Genomic DNA, 17,078 nt, shown 5'->3' with positions numbered 1-17,078 from the left:
TCTGAGTTTTATTTTAAAGGGTGTTCCTAAAATCCTGTTCTTAATCATTTACAGATCTCCAGGATACTGTGCAAGTTTTATTGATGATTTTTCTGAATTATTGTCTGTTATTTCGACTGATTTTAACCATTTTATCTTGACCGGGGATTTTAACATTCTCATGGATAATATGACGGATGGTACTGCCAAAGAATTTTCTTCTGTGCTGGACATGTTTGGTTTGTGGCAGCATGTAACAGAACCAACCCACCTTCGAGGTCACATTCTGGACCTGGTCATTTCCAAAGGTGTTGATATTTCTTCTGTTGTTGTTACTGATTTGGCCTTGTCTGACCATTTTTGTATTTTATTTGATTTACATATTACTCAGAATGTTCAAACAACCAGCTTCTCAGTTAAGAAGAGGTATATCAATGAGAAAGCAAGTGCTCAGTTTAGGGAGGCCATAGCTATGTTACCAACAATGAGTGCAGAGTCGGTTGAAGGAATGCTGGATCATTTTAACTTGAAAATTTCTAATGTAATGGAAGCTGTTGCACCGATAAGAATCAAGAGCACCTTGATCAAACAGAAAACCCCATGGAGAAACACCACTACGGTCAAAAACCTGAAAAGAGAATGCAGGAAAGCTGAACGTAAATGGAGGAAAAAAAAGCTTCAGATTCACTATGAGCTGTATAAAGAAAGCCTGCGTAGTTATAACAATGAGCTGTGCAAGGCCAGACAGCTGCATTTATCTGAAATGATTAATAAGAATGTCAACAATTCTCGAACTCTGTTTGCTATGGTTGAAAAACTCACAAATCCTCCTAAACAGTCAATCCCAGACCTCCTCTCCACTGAGAAATGCAACGAATTTGCCCACTTTTTTAGCCAAAAAATCAAAACAATTAGACAAAACATTCACGCAACACAGACAAACAAGAAAACTAATCTGTGTCTAAAACCTAGAAATAACTCTGACGTTATGTCACAATTTAATGTTGTTAATTTAAAAATCCTAGAGGAAACAGTTCGGCAGCTGAAATCAACAACTTGTTCTCTGGACATAATACCATCCGACTTTTTAAAAACTGTTTTTACCTCAGTAGAAAGTGATCTCCTACGAATAGTTAACAGCTCACTGGCATCAGGCATTTTTCCCAAGTCACTAAAGACAGCTGCCATTAAGCCACTCCTAAAGAAGAGAACTCTAGACGCCTCTATGATGAACAACTACAGACCTGTCTCTAATCTCTCTTTTATATCCAAGATTATTAAGAAAGTTGTATTTAACCAGCTCAACGACTTTCTGAATGAAAGTGGAAGTCTTGATAACTTTCAATCAGGCTTCAGACGTCATCACAGCACTGAAACAGCTCTGGTCAAAGTGTTAAACGACATTAGATTGAATACTGATTCTGGTAATGTTTCAGTCCTGGTTCTGTTGGACCTCAGTGCTGCGTTTGATACTGTAGATCACAGAATCCTGTTGCACAGGCTGGAAAACTGGGTTGGACTTTCTGGAGCGGTCCTTAACTGGTTCAGGTCCTACTTAGAAGGCCAGAGTTATTTTGTTACTATTGGCAGCTATGAATCTGAGCGAGTGGCCATGACTTGTGGAGTCCCCCAGGGGTCAATTCTTGGACCTCTTCTGTTTAACTTGTATATGCTCCCTTTGGGTCAGATATTGCAGAATTTTAACATCAATTATCACAGTTATGCAGACGATACACAACTTTATGTGTCTCTGTCAGCGGACGACTGCAGCCCAGCAGACGTACTGTGTCAGTGTCTGGAGGAAGTAAACACCTGGATGAGAGATAATTTTCTACAATTAAATGAAGACAAAACTGAGATCATTCTGTTTGGTAGCAAAGAGAAGAGGGTCAGCGTTGGTACATATCTTGAGACTCGGGACCTTATAATCACTGACCAAGTTGGTAACCTCGAAGTGTTGATAGACTCAGATCTGACTTTCAGCAGCCACATCAAAGCTGTCACCAAGGCAGCTTTTTACCACCTCAGAAACATCAACAGAATTAAAGGTTTCCTCTCCCAAAAAGATCAGGAGAAACTCATCCATGCATTCATCTCCAGTAGACTCGATTACTGTAATGCTCTTTTAACTGGACTTCCCAAAAAGGGCATTAAACATCTGCAGCTCATCCAGAACGCTGCTGCTGGAGTTTTAACCCAGACTAAGAGATCTGAACACATCACAGCAGCTTTAAAATCTTTACTCTGGCTTCCAGTCAGTCACAGAATAGATTTTAAAAGCCTGCTGATGGTTTACAAATCCCAGAATGGTTTAGGCCCAAAATACATCTGTGATATGTTCAGAGAATATAAACCCAGCAGAGCTCTTAGATCCAAGGACTCAGGTCAGCTGGTCCAGTCCAGAGTCCAGACTAAACATGGAGAAGCAGCATTTAGCTGTTATGCTGCAAACAAGTGGAACAAACTGCCAGTGGAGATTAAACTTTCACCAAATGTAGACATTTTTAAATCCAGGTTACAAACATTTCTTTTCTCATGTGTCTATGCATGAAATATCTTTTAACTTATCTAGACTGTTGCCTGATTTTAAATTCATTTAAATGATTTTATTTGTTTCTCTTTATATTATTTTATGTATTTTTAATGCTTCTTGCACTCCCTGCTGCAATGCTTTTATTTTATGTAAAGCACTTTGAACTGTTTGTACATGAAATGTGCTATACAAATAAATTTGATTTGATTTGATTTGACAGTCGCCTGTTACAGCCTCCTGTTACAGCCTCCTGTTACAGTCGCCTGTTACAGTCGCCTGTTACAGTCTCCTGTTACAGCCGCCTGTTACAGCCTCCTGTTACAGCCTCCTGTTACAGTCGCCTGTTACAGCCTCCTGTTACAGCCTCCTGTTACAGTCGCCTGTTACAGTCGCCTGTTACAGCCGCCTGTTACAGCCTCCTGTTACAGCCTCCTGTTACAGCTGCCTGTTACAGCCTCCTGTTACAGCCTCCTGTTACAGTCGCCTATTACAGCGTCCTGTTACAGCCTCCTGTTACAGCCTCCTGTTACAGTCGCCTGTTACAGCCGCCTGTTACAGCCGCCTGTTACAGCCTCTTGTTACAGTCGCCTGTTACAGCCTCCTGTTACAGCCTCCTGTTACAGCCTCCTGTTACAGCCTCCTGTTACAGTCGCCTATTACAGTGTCCTGTTACAGCCTCCTGTTACAGCCTCCTGTTACAGCCTCCTGTTACAGTCGCCTGTTACAGCCTCCTGTTACAGCCGCCTGTTACAGCCTCCTGTTACAGCCTCCTGTTACAGTCGCCTGTTACAGCCTCCTGTTACAGCCTCCTGTTACAGTCTCCTGTTACAGTCTCCTGTTACAGCCTCCTGTTACAGTCGCCTGTTACAGCCTCCTGTTACAGCCTCCTGTTACAGTCTCCTGTTACAGCCGCCTGTTACAGCCTCCTGTTACAGTCGCCTGTTACAGCCTCCTGTTACAGCCTCCTGTTACAGCCTCCTGTTACAGTCGCCTGTTACAGTCTCCTGTTACAGCCTCCTGTTACAGCCTCCTGTTACAGTCTCCTGTTACAGTCGCCTGTTACAACCGCCTGTTACAGCCGCCTGTTACAGCTGCCTGTTACAGCCGCCTGTTACATTCTCCTGTTACAGCCGCCTGTTACAGCTGCCTGTTACAGCCGCCTGTTACAGTCGCCTGTTACAGCCTCCTGTTACAGCCTCCTGTTACAGTCGCCTGTTACAGCCTCCTGTTACAGCCTCCTGTTACAGCCTCCTGTTACAGTCTCCTGTTGCAGTCGCCTATTACAGTGTCCTGTTACAGCCTCCTGTTACAGCCTTCTTTTACAGTCGCCTGTTACAGCCTCCTGTTACAGCCTCCTGTTACAGTCTCCTGTTACAGCCTCCTGTTACAGTCGCCTGTTACAGGAGACTGTAAGGCTGTAAGGCCGTTGGCCGTTACTGTTTCTGTTTAGTGTGAGCACAGAAAACTAAAAGCATCTTCAGTGTGTGATAGTTAAACAGGGCTTTGTTACAATTTATTAATAATAAACCAATGGACTACACAGTTTTTGGGAGGAGGTTACATCATAGCTGGTGCAGACTGATTCCACCAGTTTGATCAGTGCTGTGTGTAAGTACAGCGACATGAATCTTCCTCCAGCACAGCTTAACAATGCTTGACATAGTTGCCTGTCTAAGAAAGGAGTTAGTAAATCACAACTGTAAACTTTAAAGCAGATGTGTAGGAAGCTGGAGAAGAAGTCGTGTTTCATCTGGAGATTCTTTGATATCATCTGCATATAAAAGGCTAAACTAGAAATGCTCCTTATTCATCACTGAAGAGAAGAATAAGAACATCCCAGAGTCCGAGCTCTGTGGAGCCATGTATCCTTTAACTCTCAGCTGGGATGAACAAAGTCTGTCTCTGTGAGAATAGAAACACTCCTGCTGCCACTAAAACTGACTGAAGGTTTGTTAAGTGATTAGTTTTGCTGGTTGTAAGTAAATCAGGCTCTTGTGAATGAACATAGAAAGAAATGGAACAAAATTAAACACATTCATATGCTCTTCTTTCAACATTTAACAGTATTGTTTTATCAGATTCATTAACATAAGAACATAATCTTGAAGGCTAATTAAAGGTTTTCACTGGGGTCACTGGGTCTGAGTTGAACTAATATTACATTAGCTGAATAAAGCAGAATAGCTCTGATGGGTTTACTGAAATACTTCTTTGAGTGTGTACGTATCTATGAAGCCAGCAAAGTTACTGCAAAGTTAAACAGCTTCTACCCACATGCAGTCAGACCGCTTAACTGCTCCACCCCAAATACTGAGCGCTTACACCTCAACAGCATGCCTTGATGCTGCAACATGCCACGTGTGAAGGCAAAGCGAGGCAAGGCTTGTTCATCTGTAGAGCATAATCCAAAGTGCTTTACAGCTACATAAAATCACAAGAAGGCAAATGAAATCATTCCATGAAACATATAAAATAATCATTAATTTATTCAATTAAAAGCAAAGAGTGCAGATAAAACACAGTTTAAGGTGTGAAATGTGTAAGCTCTAGGTGTCCAGCTGGCTGCAGAGTAGTTATTTGTGTTGTGGAAATTATTTCATTTTTAATGTCTTGAACTTTGTCATTAAAGAATATTGCAAACTCATTACACTTGGATGTAGAAATGAGTTCTAAAGGCAGTAAAACTGGAGGGTTTGTTAATCTGTTTACTGTAGCAAACAGGACACGAGAGTTGTTACTGCAGTTTTTGATGATTTCAGAAAAATAACTCTCCCTTGTTCTACACAAAGTCTGCTTGAACACACATAGCTTTTCTTTGTAAGTCTCATAATGAACCTGGAGCTTTGACTTGCACCATTTCCGTTCGGCTCTCCAGCACTCCCTTTTCTGTGCCCTGACCGACTCTTCTTTCCTCCATGGCGCCCTTTGCCTACTTTTAACCATTCTAACCTTGACAGGAGCAATGTTATAAATTATGAGCCTGCCCTGAACAGCTGCAGGGAAGACATTGTTGCTGCTGATGTTTTGCTGCTGTACTGTGCATTTACCACCTTAAGTTGTTGCTGTTTCCTGACATACATCGTGCAATATTATACATTTATTACAGATATTTTTATCTAGTTAATTCTATCTCATATTTATTTTAGTTACTTTGTTCTAGTCTTTAGTATTTGACCTGTTATTGTTTAGTAGCCACACTGCACACACCGAAACCCAAGAAACCTGTTGCGTTCTTATCATGCCAAGTGGTTTGAATGACAATAAAGCTGAGTGTGAGTAAACTGTTTATATTGTACAATGGTATGTCCTTTAAAGCAATACAATGTAACATTTCTACCTTAAAATAACAGCTTGAAAAAAATTGTGCGGCTAGAATGAGTTTTAATATTACGATTGGTCTGTCTCCTATGCCCTTTGGGGGTCTGAGTTGGAAAAACTGCGCTATGTAACTTTGCTGGAGCGGCCCGGGAGCTGAGCGGAAGTACTTCGACTTGCTTTCTGGCACACCTACCGCAAAAACCAATAGACCCCTCTCACGCTCCTAGGTACATTTGATTACTCTTACCTTCTCGGTCGACATAGCTGGCACCTTCTGACTCCTCGCCGGTTCGTCAACAAACGTGAAACGTGAAAGTGAAAGGGTGTTGTATTTACGACAGTGTAACCGTACATTACCTCCAAGCCTGTAGGGGGAGCTCCAGAGTGGGCTTTTTGAGAAGTTACATTGTATTGCTTTAACTCAAGTTTAAAACTAGTCTCTAAATCTACCTTCACTTATGTATACTTCCTTCCTTTTTAATCACACATTCATGGAAGCAACTTCCTGTGCTGTGGGCATAGCTGTTTACTGTGCCTGAGGATAGAGACCTTCTCTATCCTCTATCGTCTGACAGACGACTCAGACCCTACACTGCCCCTACTGGTCACCTACAAACGACGCTCCAAACAAACGCAGGCAGCCATGATAAACACGCCTATCTGTAATCAAAAGCAAACCTGTTTCTGGCCTAAGTCTTGCATTAGATCTGTTTTAAAGTGATGCTGAAAAAGCTGGACCAGTGTCATTCCTTACCATGCAGGAGTCCGAACAGCTCGATCAGAATCCTCTTGCTGATCCAAAATGCTGACTGGAACCTGCAATAGAGATGACTTTTTGAGTTATAGCATTCACTGACATCCTGATAAATCCAAAACGCAATTTAAAATCTGTTTATTAGTGTTTAAAGCTCTTAATGACCGAGCTCCATCATATCTTAAAGATCTCATAGTTGGATATTTTCCCAACAGAGCACTTTGCTCTCAGATTGCAGGTTTACTTGAGGTTCCCAGAGTTTCTGAAAGTAGAATGGGAGGCAGAGCCTTCAGTTATCAGGCCCCTCTCTGTGGAACCAGCTGCCAGTTTGGGAGGCAGAGCCTTCAGTTATCAGGCCCCTCTCTGTGGAACCAGCTGCCAGTTTGGAAGGCAGAGCCTTCAGTTATCAGGCTCCTCTCTGTGGAACCAGCTGCCAGTTTGGAAGGCAGAGCCTTCAGTTATCAGGCTCCTCTCTGTGGAACCAGCTGCCAGTTTGGAAGGCAGAGCCTTCAGTTATCAGGCCCCTCTCTGTGGAACCAGCTGCCAGTTTGGAAGGCAGAGCCTTCAGTTATCAGGCTCCTCTCTGTGGAACCAGCTGCCAGTTTGGAAGGCAGAGCCTTCAGTTATCAGGCTCCTCTCTGTGGAACCAGCTGCCAGTTTGGGAGGCAGAGCCTTCAGTTATCAGGCCCCTCTCTGTGGAACCTGCTGCCAGTTTGGGAGGCAGAGCCTTCAGTTATCAGGCCCCTCTCTGTGGAACCTGCTGCCAGTTTGGGAGGCAGAGCCTTCAGTTATCAGGCCCCTCTCTATGGAACCAGCTGCCAGTTTGGGAGGCAGAGCCTTCAGTTATCAGGCCCCTCTCTGTGGAACCAGCTGCCAGTTTGGGAGGCAGAGCCTTCAGTTATCAGGCCCCTCTCTGTGGAACCAGCTGCCAGTTTGGGAGGCAGAGCCTTCAGTTATCAGGCCCCTCTCTGTGGAACCAGCTGCCAGTTCCCTAAACGATAGTCGGGGGCTCTGATATCCTCTGAGGCTGCTGCTGGATGGAAGATGCATGCTCCTCAGTGCAGCTGACAGCAGAACATTTCCACCAGAAGCTGGCTTCATCCGTCCAGCAGGGGGGATGTGAGCAAGGCAATGAGGGCGGACGTGAACTTGACCAATGATATGAAACTGAAAATCTGAACAGGTAACTGAACGAGACATTTTTAAACACAAAACAAAGGACAGGTTCTATGTTTTCTCTGAGGTTTTTCAGTTGGTAGGGACTTCAGACACTCAAATGTGTGATTTTAAATAAGATGTCCCCTTTAAAAGCTGGCTGACCAAATACAACTAAGCCTGAAAATGACTTCTGTTCAGATGAAGATTGTATGACACCAACATGCTGTTAGTATGCTCTGAGCTGTGTATAAGATGGTCACACACCGTTGAGATCTGGAGTTTAACATGATGAATCCAGCCATGTTTTGGGACAGGTGGTGGGACAGGCTGCTTTATGATTCATATGTTGTGAACTGGGGCTGTATAAATGCTGAATACCACACAGCTCAAACTGAGTTAACAGTTTAATTTGGTGCATATGAACACCAGAGACTGGGGAGCTTCCTGTAAGAGCTGGTTGACTGATACATTTTGGGTTTAAATATAAATGTCACTGCAGCATTACGCAGTCAAAGGCGTACATGACACCAACATTGTATCCTGTCACCATCTCACAGAGAATGGTGCGGCAGTTTAAAGTCTGCACCATAAAAGGAAGAAGTGAATACGTTGTCTTATAAGAGCATTTCCTCTATCTGACTCAGACTAAAAAAGTCACCACGCTGAGAGCAGACTGCATTTATCTTGCTGCAATGTTTGATGTGTAATTACTTCTTCTACTGTTCCTTTTTTTAACAAAAGTTCACCGAGTCACTTCGTCTTTTCCCTCAGAACTAGACAGAAGTCTTACACAACAATACTTCATGAGTTGTCATTTGATAAAACAGTTTTAGCAAATATAACCGCTGATGAAATGACTATTTCATGCTGACCCAAACACACAAACTGTGCGTTTTAGGTCTATAAAAGGACTAATATAACTCAAACCACAGCCACAAACTTCCGTTTCCACACATCTGTGCTTTTCAAACAACAACACAAACATTTCCCAGCAGTAGCTGGAGGTGTATTGTTTAACCGCTGTGGCAAACATGAGTAACTGCGGCCTGAATGATGGAGAGTACAGAAAACCATATTTGGGCTGGTGTCCACATCACTTTTTGTTCTGATTGTTAAATGTTTGTAGAGAGCAGACTAACTGCAGCGTCTTTTGTCTGAACATTTTACATTCATTGGCCACTCTGAGCACACAAAGAGAGAAATCTTAGATTTTTCTGAAGGGCATCATCACTGCGGCTGTTTTTCAGCCAAACAATCAAGAGGGCAAGAAACAGTTGACCCGCTAATCAGAAGAAAAATGCCTTTTACTTCACATTATTTCCAAACAGAATTTCAGGTTTTGATCCATCGGACCACTTCCCAGTTTTCCACTTTGTCTCAGTCCGTTTTAAAGCTTTGGTCCAGAGAAGAACTGCTGGAACGTTGGAAGCGTAGTGGAGAGAGAAACCTGATCTGTGGGGAGTTCAACTAAACAGCGTATACAACCTGTCACCCGCCAGAGGTCCCGCTCAGACAGATGAAACTGGTTTATACGACCCCGATCATCAAAAACTGATGCGTGAATAAACCATGTTAGCTTTGGCTTTGAATGCACCATCATTTGGCATCTTTGGATGAGACACGGAGGCTTCCACAATCTGGTTTCATGCTATCGCAGTCATAAAAAGACCATGTCAGGTCTACCGTTTTAACAACCAGAGGAAAAAATACACTGTTTATCTCTCTGATCTGGCCTTTCTGTGGCTTACAGTGGTGCTCTGCAGAAGTACTCAGCCAGATGATGGCTGAACACAGAGAAAACACACCCTAACAGCATGCTAACAGCATGAGGAAACTGATGGCTGAACACAGAGAAAACACACCCTAACAACATGCTAACAGCATGAGGAAACTGATGGGGAACACAGAGAAAACACACCCTAACAACATGCTAACAGCATGAGGAAACTGATGGGGAACACAGAGAAACCACACCCTAACAACATGCTAATAGCATGAGGAAACTGATGGGGAACACAGAGAAAACACACCCTAACAACATGCTAACAGCATGAGGAAACTGATGGGGAACACAGAGAAAACACACCCTAACAACATGCTAACAGCATGAGGAAACTGATGGGGAACACAGAGAAAACACACCCTAACAACATGCTAACAGCATGAGGAAACTGATGGGAAACACAGAGAAAACACACCCTAACAACATGCTAACAGCATGAGGAAACTGATGGGGAACACAGAGAAAACACACCCTAACAACATGCTAACAGCATGAGGAAACTGATGGGGAACACAGAGAAAACACACCCTAACGTAACAACATGCTAATAGCGGGAAGAAACTGATTTACCATAAACTGATGGGGAACACAGAGAAAACACACCCTAACAACATGCTAACAGCATGAGGAAACTGATGGGGAACACAGAGAAAACACACCCTAACAACATGCTAACAGCATGAGGAAACTGATGGGGAACACAGAGAAAACACACCCTAACAACATGCTAACAGCAGGAAGAAGCTGATGGGGAACACAGAGAAAACACACCCTAACAGCATGAGGGAAACTGATGGGCAACACAGAGAAAACACACCGAAACAACATGCTAACAGTGGGAAGAAGCTGATGGGGAACACAGAGAAAACACACCCTAACAACATGCTAACAGCATGAGGAAACTGATGGGGAACACAGAGAAAACACACCCTAACAGCATGAGGAAACTGATGGGGAACACAGAGAAAAAACACCCTAACAGCATGCTAACAGCATGAGGAAACTGATGGCTGAACACAGAGAAAACACACCCTAACAACATGCTAACAGCATGAGGAAACTGATGGGGAACACAGAGAAAACACACCCTAACAACATGCTAACAGCATGAGGAAACTGATGGGGAACACAGAGAAAACACACCCTAACAACATGCTAATAGCATGAGGAAACTGATGGGGAACACAGAGAAAACACACCCTAACAACATGCTAACAGCATGAGGAAACTGATGGGGAACACAGAGAAAACATACCCTAACAACATGCTAACAGCATGAGGAAACTGATGGGGAACACAGAGAAAACATACCCTAACAACATGCTAACAGCATGAGGAAACTGATGGGAAACACAGAGAAAACACACCCTAACAACATGCTAACAGCATGAGGAAACTGATGGGGAACACAGAGAAAACACACCCTAACAACATGCTAACAGCATGAGGAAACTGATGGGGAACACAGAGAAAACACACCCTAACGTAACAACATGCTAATAGCGGGAAGAAACTGATTTACCATAAACTGATGGGGAACACAGAGAAAACACACCCTAACAACATGCTAACAGCATGAGGAAACTGATGGGGAACACAGAGAAAACACACCCTAACAACATGCTAACAGCATGAGGAAACTGATGGGGAACACAGAGAAAACACACCCTAACAACATGCTAACAGCGGGAAGAAGCTGATGGGGAACACAGAGAAAACACACCCTAACAGCATGAGGGAAACTGATGGGGAACACAGAGAAAACACACCGAAACAACATGCTAACAGTGGGAAGAAGCTGATGGGGAACACAGAGAAAACACACCCTAACAACATGCTAACAGCATGAGGAAACTGATGGGGAACACAGAGAAAACACACCCTAACAACATGCTAACAACATGAGGAAACTGATGGGGAACACAGAGAAAACACACCCTAACAACATGCTAACAGCATGAGGAAACTGATGGGGAACACAGAGAAAACACACCCTAACAACATGCTAACAGCATGAGGAAACTGATGGGGAACACAGAGAAAACACACCCTAACAACATGCTAACAGCGGGAAGAAGCTGATGGGGAACACAGAGAAAACACACCCTAACAGCATGAGGGAAACTGATGGGGAACACAGAGAAAACACACCGAAACAACATGCTAACAGTGGGAAGAAGCTGATGGGGAACACAGAGAAAACACACCCTAACAACATGCTAACAGCATGAGGAAACTGATGGGGAACACAGAGAAAACACACCCTAACAACATGCTAACAGCATGAGGAAACTGATGGGGAACACAGAGAAAACACACCCTAACAACATGCTAACAGCATGAGGAAACTGATGGGGAACACAGAGAAAACACACCCTAACAGCATGAGGGAAACTGATGGGGAACACAGAGAAAACACACCCAAACAGCATGAGGAAACTGATGGGGAACACAGAGAAAACACACCCTAACAACATGAGGAAACTGATGGGGAACACAGAGAAAACACACCCTAACAACATGCTAACAGCATGAGGAAACTGATGGGGAACACAGAGAAAACACACCCTAACAACATGCTAACAGCATGAGGAAACTGATGGGGAACACAGAGAAAACACACCCTAACAACATGCTAACAGCATGAGGAAACTGATGGGGAACACAGAGAAAACACACCCTAACAACATGCTAACAGCATGAGGAAACTGATAGGGAACACAGAGAAAACATACCCTAACAACATGCTAACAGCATGAGGAAACTGATAGGAAACACAGAGAAAACACACCCTAACAGCATGAGGGAAACTGATGGGGAACACAGAGAAAACACACCCAAACAGCATGAGGAAACTGATGGGGAACACAGAGAAAACACACCCTAACAACATGAGGAAACTGATGGGGAACACAGAGAAAACACACCCTAACAACATGCTAACAGCATGAGGAAACTGATGGGGAACACAGAGAAAACACACCCTAACAACATGCTAACAGCATGAGGAAACTGATGGGGAACACAGAGAAAACACACCCTAACAACATGCTAACAGCATGAGGAAACTGATGGGGAACACAGAGAAAACACACCCTAACAACATGCTAACAGCATGAGGAAACTGATGGGGAACACAGAGAAAACACACCCTAACAACATGCTAACAGCATGAGGAAACTGATAGGAAACACAGAGAAAACACACCCTAACAGCATGAGGAAACTGATGGGGAACACAGAGAAAACACACCCTAACAACATGCTAACAGCGGGAAGAAGCTGATGGGGAACACAGAGAAAACACACCCTAACAGCATGAGGAAACTGATGGGGAACACAGAGAAAACACACCCAAACAGCATGAGGAAACTGATGGGGAACACAGAGAAAACACACCCTAACAGCATGAGGAAACTGATGGGGAACACAGAGAAAACACACCCTAACAACATGCTAACAGCATGAGGAAACTGATGGGGAACACAGAGAAAACACACCCTAACAACATGCTAACAGCATGAGGAAACTGATGGGGAACACAGAGAAAACACATCCTAACAACATGCTAACAGCGGGAAGAAGCTGATGGGGAACACAGAGAAAACACACCCTAACAGCATGAGGAAACTGATGGGGAACACAGAGAAAACACACCCTAACAACATGCTAACAGCGGGAAGAAGCTGATGGGGAACACAGAGAAAACACACCCTAACAGCATGAGGAAACTGATGGGGAACACAGAGAAAACACACCCTAACAACATGCTAACAGCATGAGGAAACTGATAGGGATCACAGAGAAAACACACCCTAACAACATGCTAACAGCATGAGGAAACTGATGGGGAACACAGAGAAAACACACCCTAACAACATGCTAACAGCGGGAAGAAGCTGATGGGGAACACAGAGAAAACACACCCTAACAGCATGAGGAAACTGATGGGGAACACAGAGAAAACACACCCTAACAACATGCTAACAGCGGGAAGAAGCTGATGGGGAACACAGAGAAAACACACCCTAACAACATGCTAACAGCATGAGGAAACTGATGGGGAACACAGAGAAAACACACCCTAACAACATGCTAACAGCATGAGGAAACTGATAGGGAACACAGAGAAAACACACCCTAACAACATGCTAACAGCATGAGGAAACTGATAGGGAACACAGAGAAAACACACCCTAACAACATGCTAACAGCATGAGGAAACTGATAGGGAACACAGAGAAAACACACCCTAACAACATGCTAACAGCATGAGGAAACTGATGGGGAACACAGAGAAAACACACCCTAACAACATGCTAACAGCATGAGGAAACTGATGGGGAACACAGAGAAAACACACCCTAACGTAACAACATGCTAATAGCGGGAAGAAACTGATTTACCATAAACTGATGGGGAACACAGAGAAAACACACCCTAACAACATGCTAACAGCGGGAGGAAGCTGATTTACCATAAACTGATGGGGAACACAAATAAATCTGCTTGGATGCTTTCATTGTCCCTCTTTACTCTACTTCTAATTTTTAATTTACAAACCATATGAGTGGTAAATGGAGTGTACTTTTACACTACAAATGACATTCACTCATTCCCACTCACATTCATACAGCGCTTATTTTCGTATATCTACATTGATGTGTGAGTGCAGAGATGAAGTTCTGAGCACTGCAGAGAGTTCCCCGGACGTTCATCCCTACACTCTCACATCAGTGGGCATGTTGCTGGGTTTTCAGTGTCCAGCTCCAGGACACTTTGACATGTTGACCTGCTGGGGTTAGAGGACAACCACAGCGGCCCTGTAATTATATACAACAGTTGTGCATTTACTACAGACATTTCCTGATATTTGCAGCTGTAAAACAGACTAACCTGAGTGCAGTGTTAATGTACTGTTGGCAGGAGACACTTTGCTTCCTTATGACTGTGGATATAAGCTGTTGAATTAATCGACAGGTCATTAAAAACCTCTCATTTAAACAGTCCAGTGACTGGTTGTGAAGTGTACTAAAGAACATTTTAGATTTTATTCTTAAACACAACATTTGGATGATACATTTCTAATGGTAAAAGTTAGTGTGTGACAGCCAATGATGATCCAGAAAACAAGCTAATTTCACTGTCGGGCTCAGTATCGTCCCACAAACATCTACCAGCTGGTGTTGAAGTGATGCTGTAAGACAGCAGTCTGACTTCCTGTAGGTATTATGAAGTCTTGAGACAAAATACAGTTCTTCACTATCCGTCTACTGTCCTACTTTGTCCTTCTCCAGACACAGCAACACCTGCCTTTCATGTAGGAGCAGAACTATAAAACCTGCAAATACCAACAAGGCCAATAAACTTGTTTTCTTTCTTTGTTTTTCTCTTAAAAGAAAAATACAATTTCCTTATGAAAAAGAAAAACCACTTACCAGAAACAGGAAGATGCTGCTCTGGGTGGTGGCTGACAGTTGCTCTGAACACTGTGTGACAAGAGAGACTCCACCCTCAAGACAGGAAGTGTGAAGCAACCAAAGAGGGTTTGAAGAGAACCAGGAAGGGTTGTGTCAGATAGAAAGGCCCGACATCAGAAACTTCATGCTTCAGGTACGCTCCACATGATGTCAGAACAGGGGATTGGAGGATTACACCTGAGTCCAATCACAGTGAATCACCTAAGAAACAGCTTAAGACTTGGAAAGTCCCTCAGCACTGAAGGTGTCTTCTCTTTGCTGCCTTTACTCCTCCAGGTGACTTGTTTTAAAAGGTAGAAAGTTTTACTTACTGAGCTGCAAACACCCGAGGGAGTCTGGATAAAGGACAAGACCGTATATTTAGAGAAATACTCAACTATTCAGCTTGTATTACCATTGATTCAAAGTACAATTTCATTATTGGATAAGCAGGTTTCTCCACCTATTCCTCTTCCAGAAACTCATAGGAACAACAAGGAGGAGTGCACAGTGGGAGATGAGTTGTGTTGGGATGATATTATATCAGGACACCTTTGAAATGTAACATTTCAACAAGCTTAAGTGTGGAGAGAATTATATTAAAGCCTAAATTGGATTTTGTGAGGAGCCAATAAGAGGTAGTTTTCTCTTTCAACACAAACATTTAATACAGTATATGAATCCCCACATGTGTGACTGAATACGTGGAATAAAAGAAAGTGCAAAAAGAGATAGACAACAGAATAAGAGATTGTGTGAACAAGACAAGGGGATTACAGCAGTACCACCACAGAGAGGTCAAATAAAAGGTGTATATATGAAAAAAGAACTAATATATGATAATAAGCTCCTCCAATGATGTAAATCATTAAAACAAGGACAGTGTAAGAATGAATCATCACGGTTGGACGATACAGCAAAAGAATACTTAGGCAGACTGTCAGTGTCACAGAAGAGCTCTTTTATTGTCACACCTCCAGCTGACACGCCTTATAAATGGTGTCCAGCCAACTGAAGGAGGAAGAATCCACTCACCGTTCTGACATGCTCACATATCTCTTTTCCGGTTATCCACATAATCTTACTGCTATGTACACATCAACATGACGGGCGGCTGTGGCTCAGTGGTTAGATTGGGGCGTCCAATTACCAGAAGGTCGGCGTTCCCGCAGGTTCCCTGGGCAGGGATGCAAAATGTAACGAGAGCAGAGAACAGTAAGAATGTAAAGTATCAGGCGTTCCTATCAGGCGGCATATTGGCACATTACTCCAAGCGCATAGCAGTGGAGCATAACTCATAGGCCTACTAAGAGGTCTTCAATATCAGATATGTGTGGAGACATGTGAGTACCTGAGGACATAGATGACTCCTCACCCTGAAGGGTCGAGACCATTCCAGAAGAGACCCGTGTAGCTGATGAGGTAGATGGCTGCTCCTCATCCTGATGGCACTGAAAGGATCGGATTATTGGCTAAATTACAATCAGACAGAGCTGAGCAAGGGTAATTCTCCTTGGATATATGGCGGTGAATGAATGGGATCAGAGGCACAAAGCGTGTCATACCCCGGTATGATAGGTGGCGCTGTACCCATTCCAACTGTTGCTAATAGAGCCACTTCCTGTTGACCTCTTCACCACCAACAACAACAACAAACTCAGGCATTGGAGAAAGATGGAGAACGCAGAGCCAGATGAAGCTACGTCCCTCTACATTTGGTCCGTGATGAGCTGCTTGTTGCACAAACTCGATGCCCAACGGAGCATTCTCCATCGCGTTGTTTGTTTCTTTCTGACGGCGACAACAACAGGAATATCGTCTCCTTTGACTTCCGGGTCACGACCCCGGGAAAACATCTGGAGCATGCTCAGAACGCAAAGTCTGATTCACCACGTGCTTCAGCGTCTACAAGCAGGTTTAGAGTGACTTTCAACCCAGTTATCTCGGGGTCTTAATCCGATCCGATCCAGTTTTATATCAGATTAAGGTGTCTACATGCACTTAATAACTCAGTCTGATTGTAATTTAGCCAATAATCCGATCCTTTCAGTGCCATGTAACCCCACTATTCCAGCAGAGGCCTGTCCAGGGGGCC

The 17,078-nt window shown here is 43.5% G+C and overlaps 1 protein-coding gene across 1 annotated transcript in view; it reads right to left on the bottom strand.

Annotated features, from left to right (window-relative positions):
* itgb2 (integrin, beta 2) overlaps positions 1 to 15,030 on the bottom strand; it is a 49,215-nt gene extending 34,185 nt beyond the window's left edge. Inside the window, exons 1-2 of the mRNA XM_075478901.1 lie at positions 14,963 to 15,030; positions 6,585 to 6,646 (exon numbers count right to left, since the gene is read on the bottom strand). Of these exons, the coding sequence (XP_075335016.1) occupies positions 6,585 to 6,587 (3 nt within the window). The 5' untranslated portion in view covers positions 6,588 to 6,646; positions 14,963 to 15,030. The remainder of the gene's footprint in view (positions 1 to 6,584; positions 6,647 to 14,962) is intronic.
* Between the last annotated feature and the right edge of the window lie 2,048 nt (positions 15,031 to 17,078).

Source organism: Odontesthes bonariensis, chromosome 12 (genome assembly GCF_027942865.1).
Source record: "Odontesthes bonariensis isolate fOdoBon6 chromosome 12, fOdoBon6.hap1, whole genome shotgun sequence".
Taxonomy (NCBI): domain Eukaryota; kingdom Metazoa; phylum Chordata; class Actinopteri; order Atheriniformes; family Atherinopsidae; genus Odontesthes; species Odontesthes bonariensis.
Note: the sequence above shows the minus strand (reverse complement) of the source record. Positions and strands in the feature narration are given on the sequence as shown.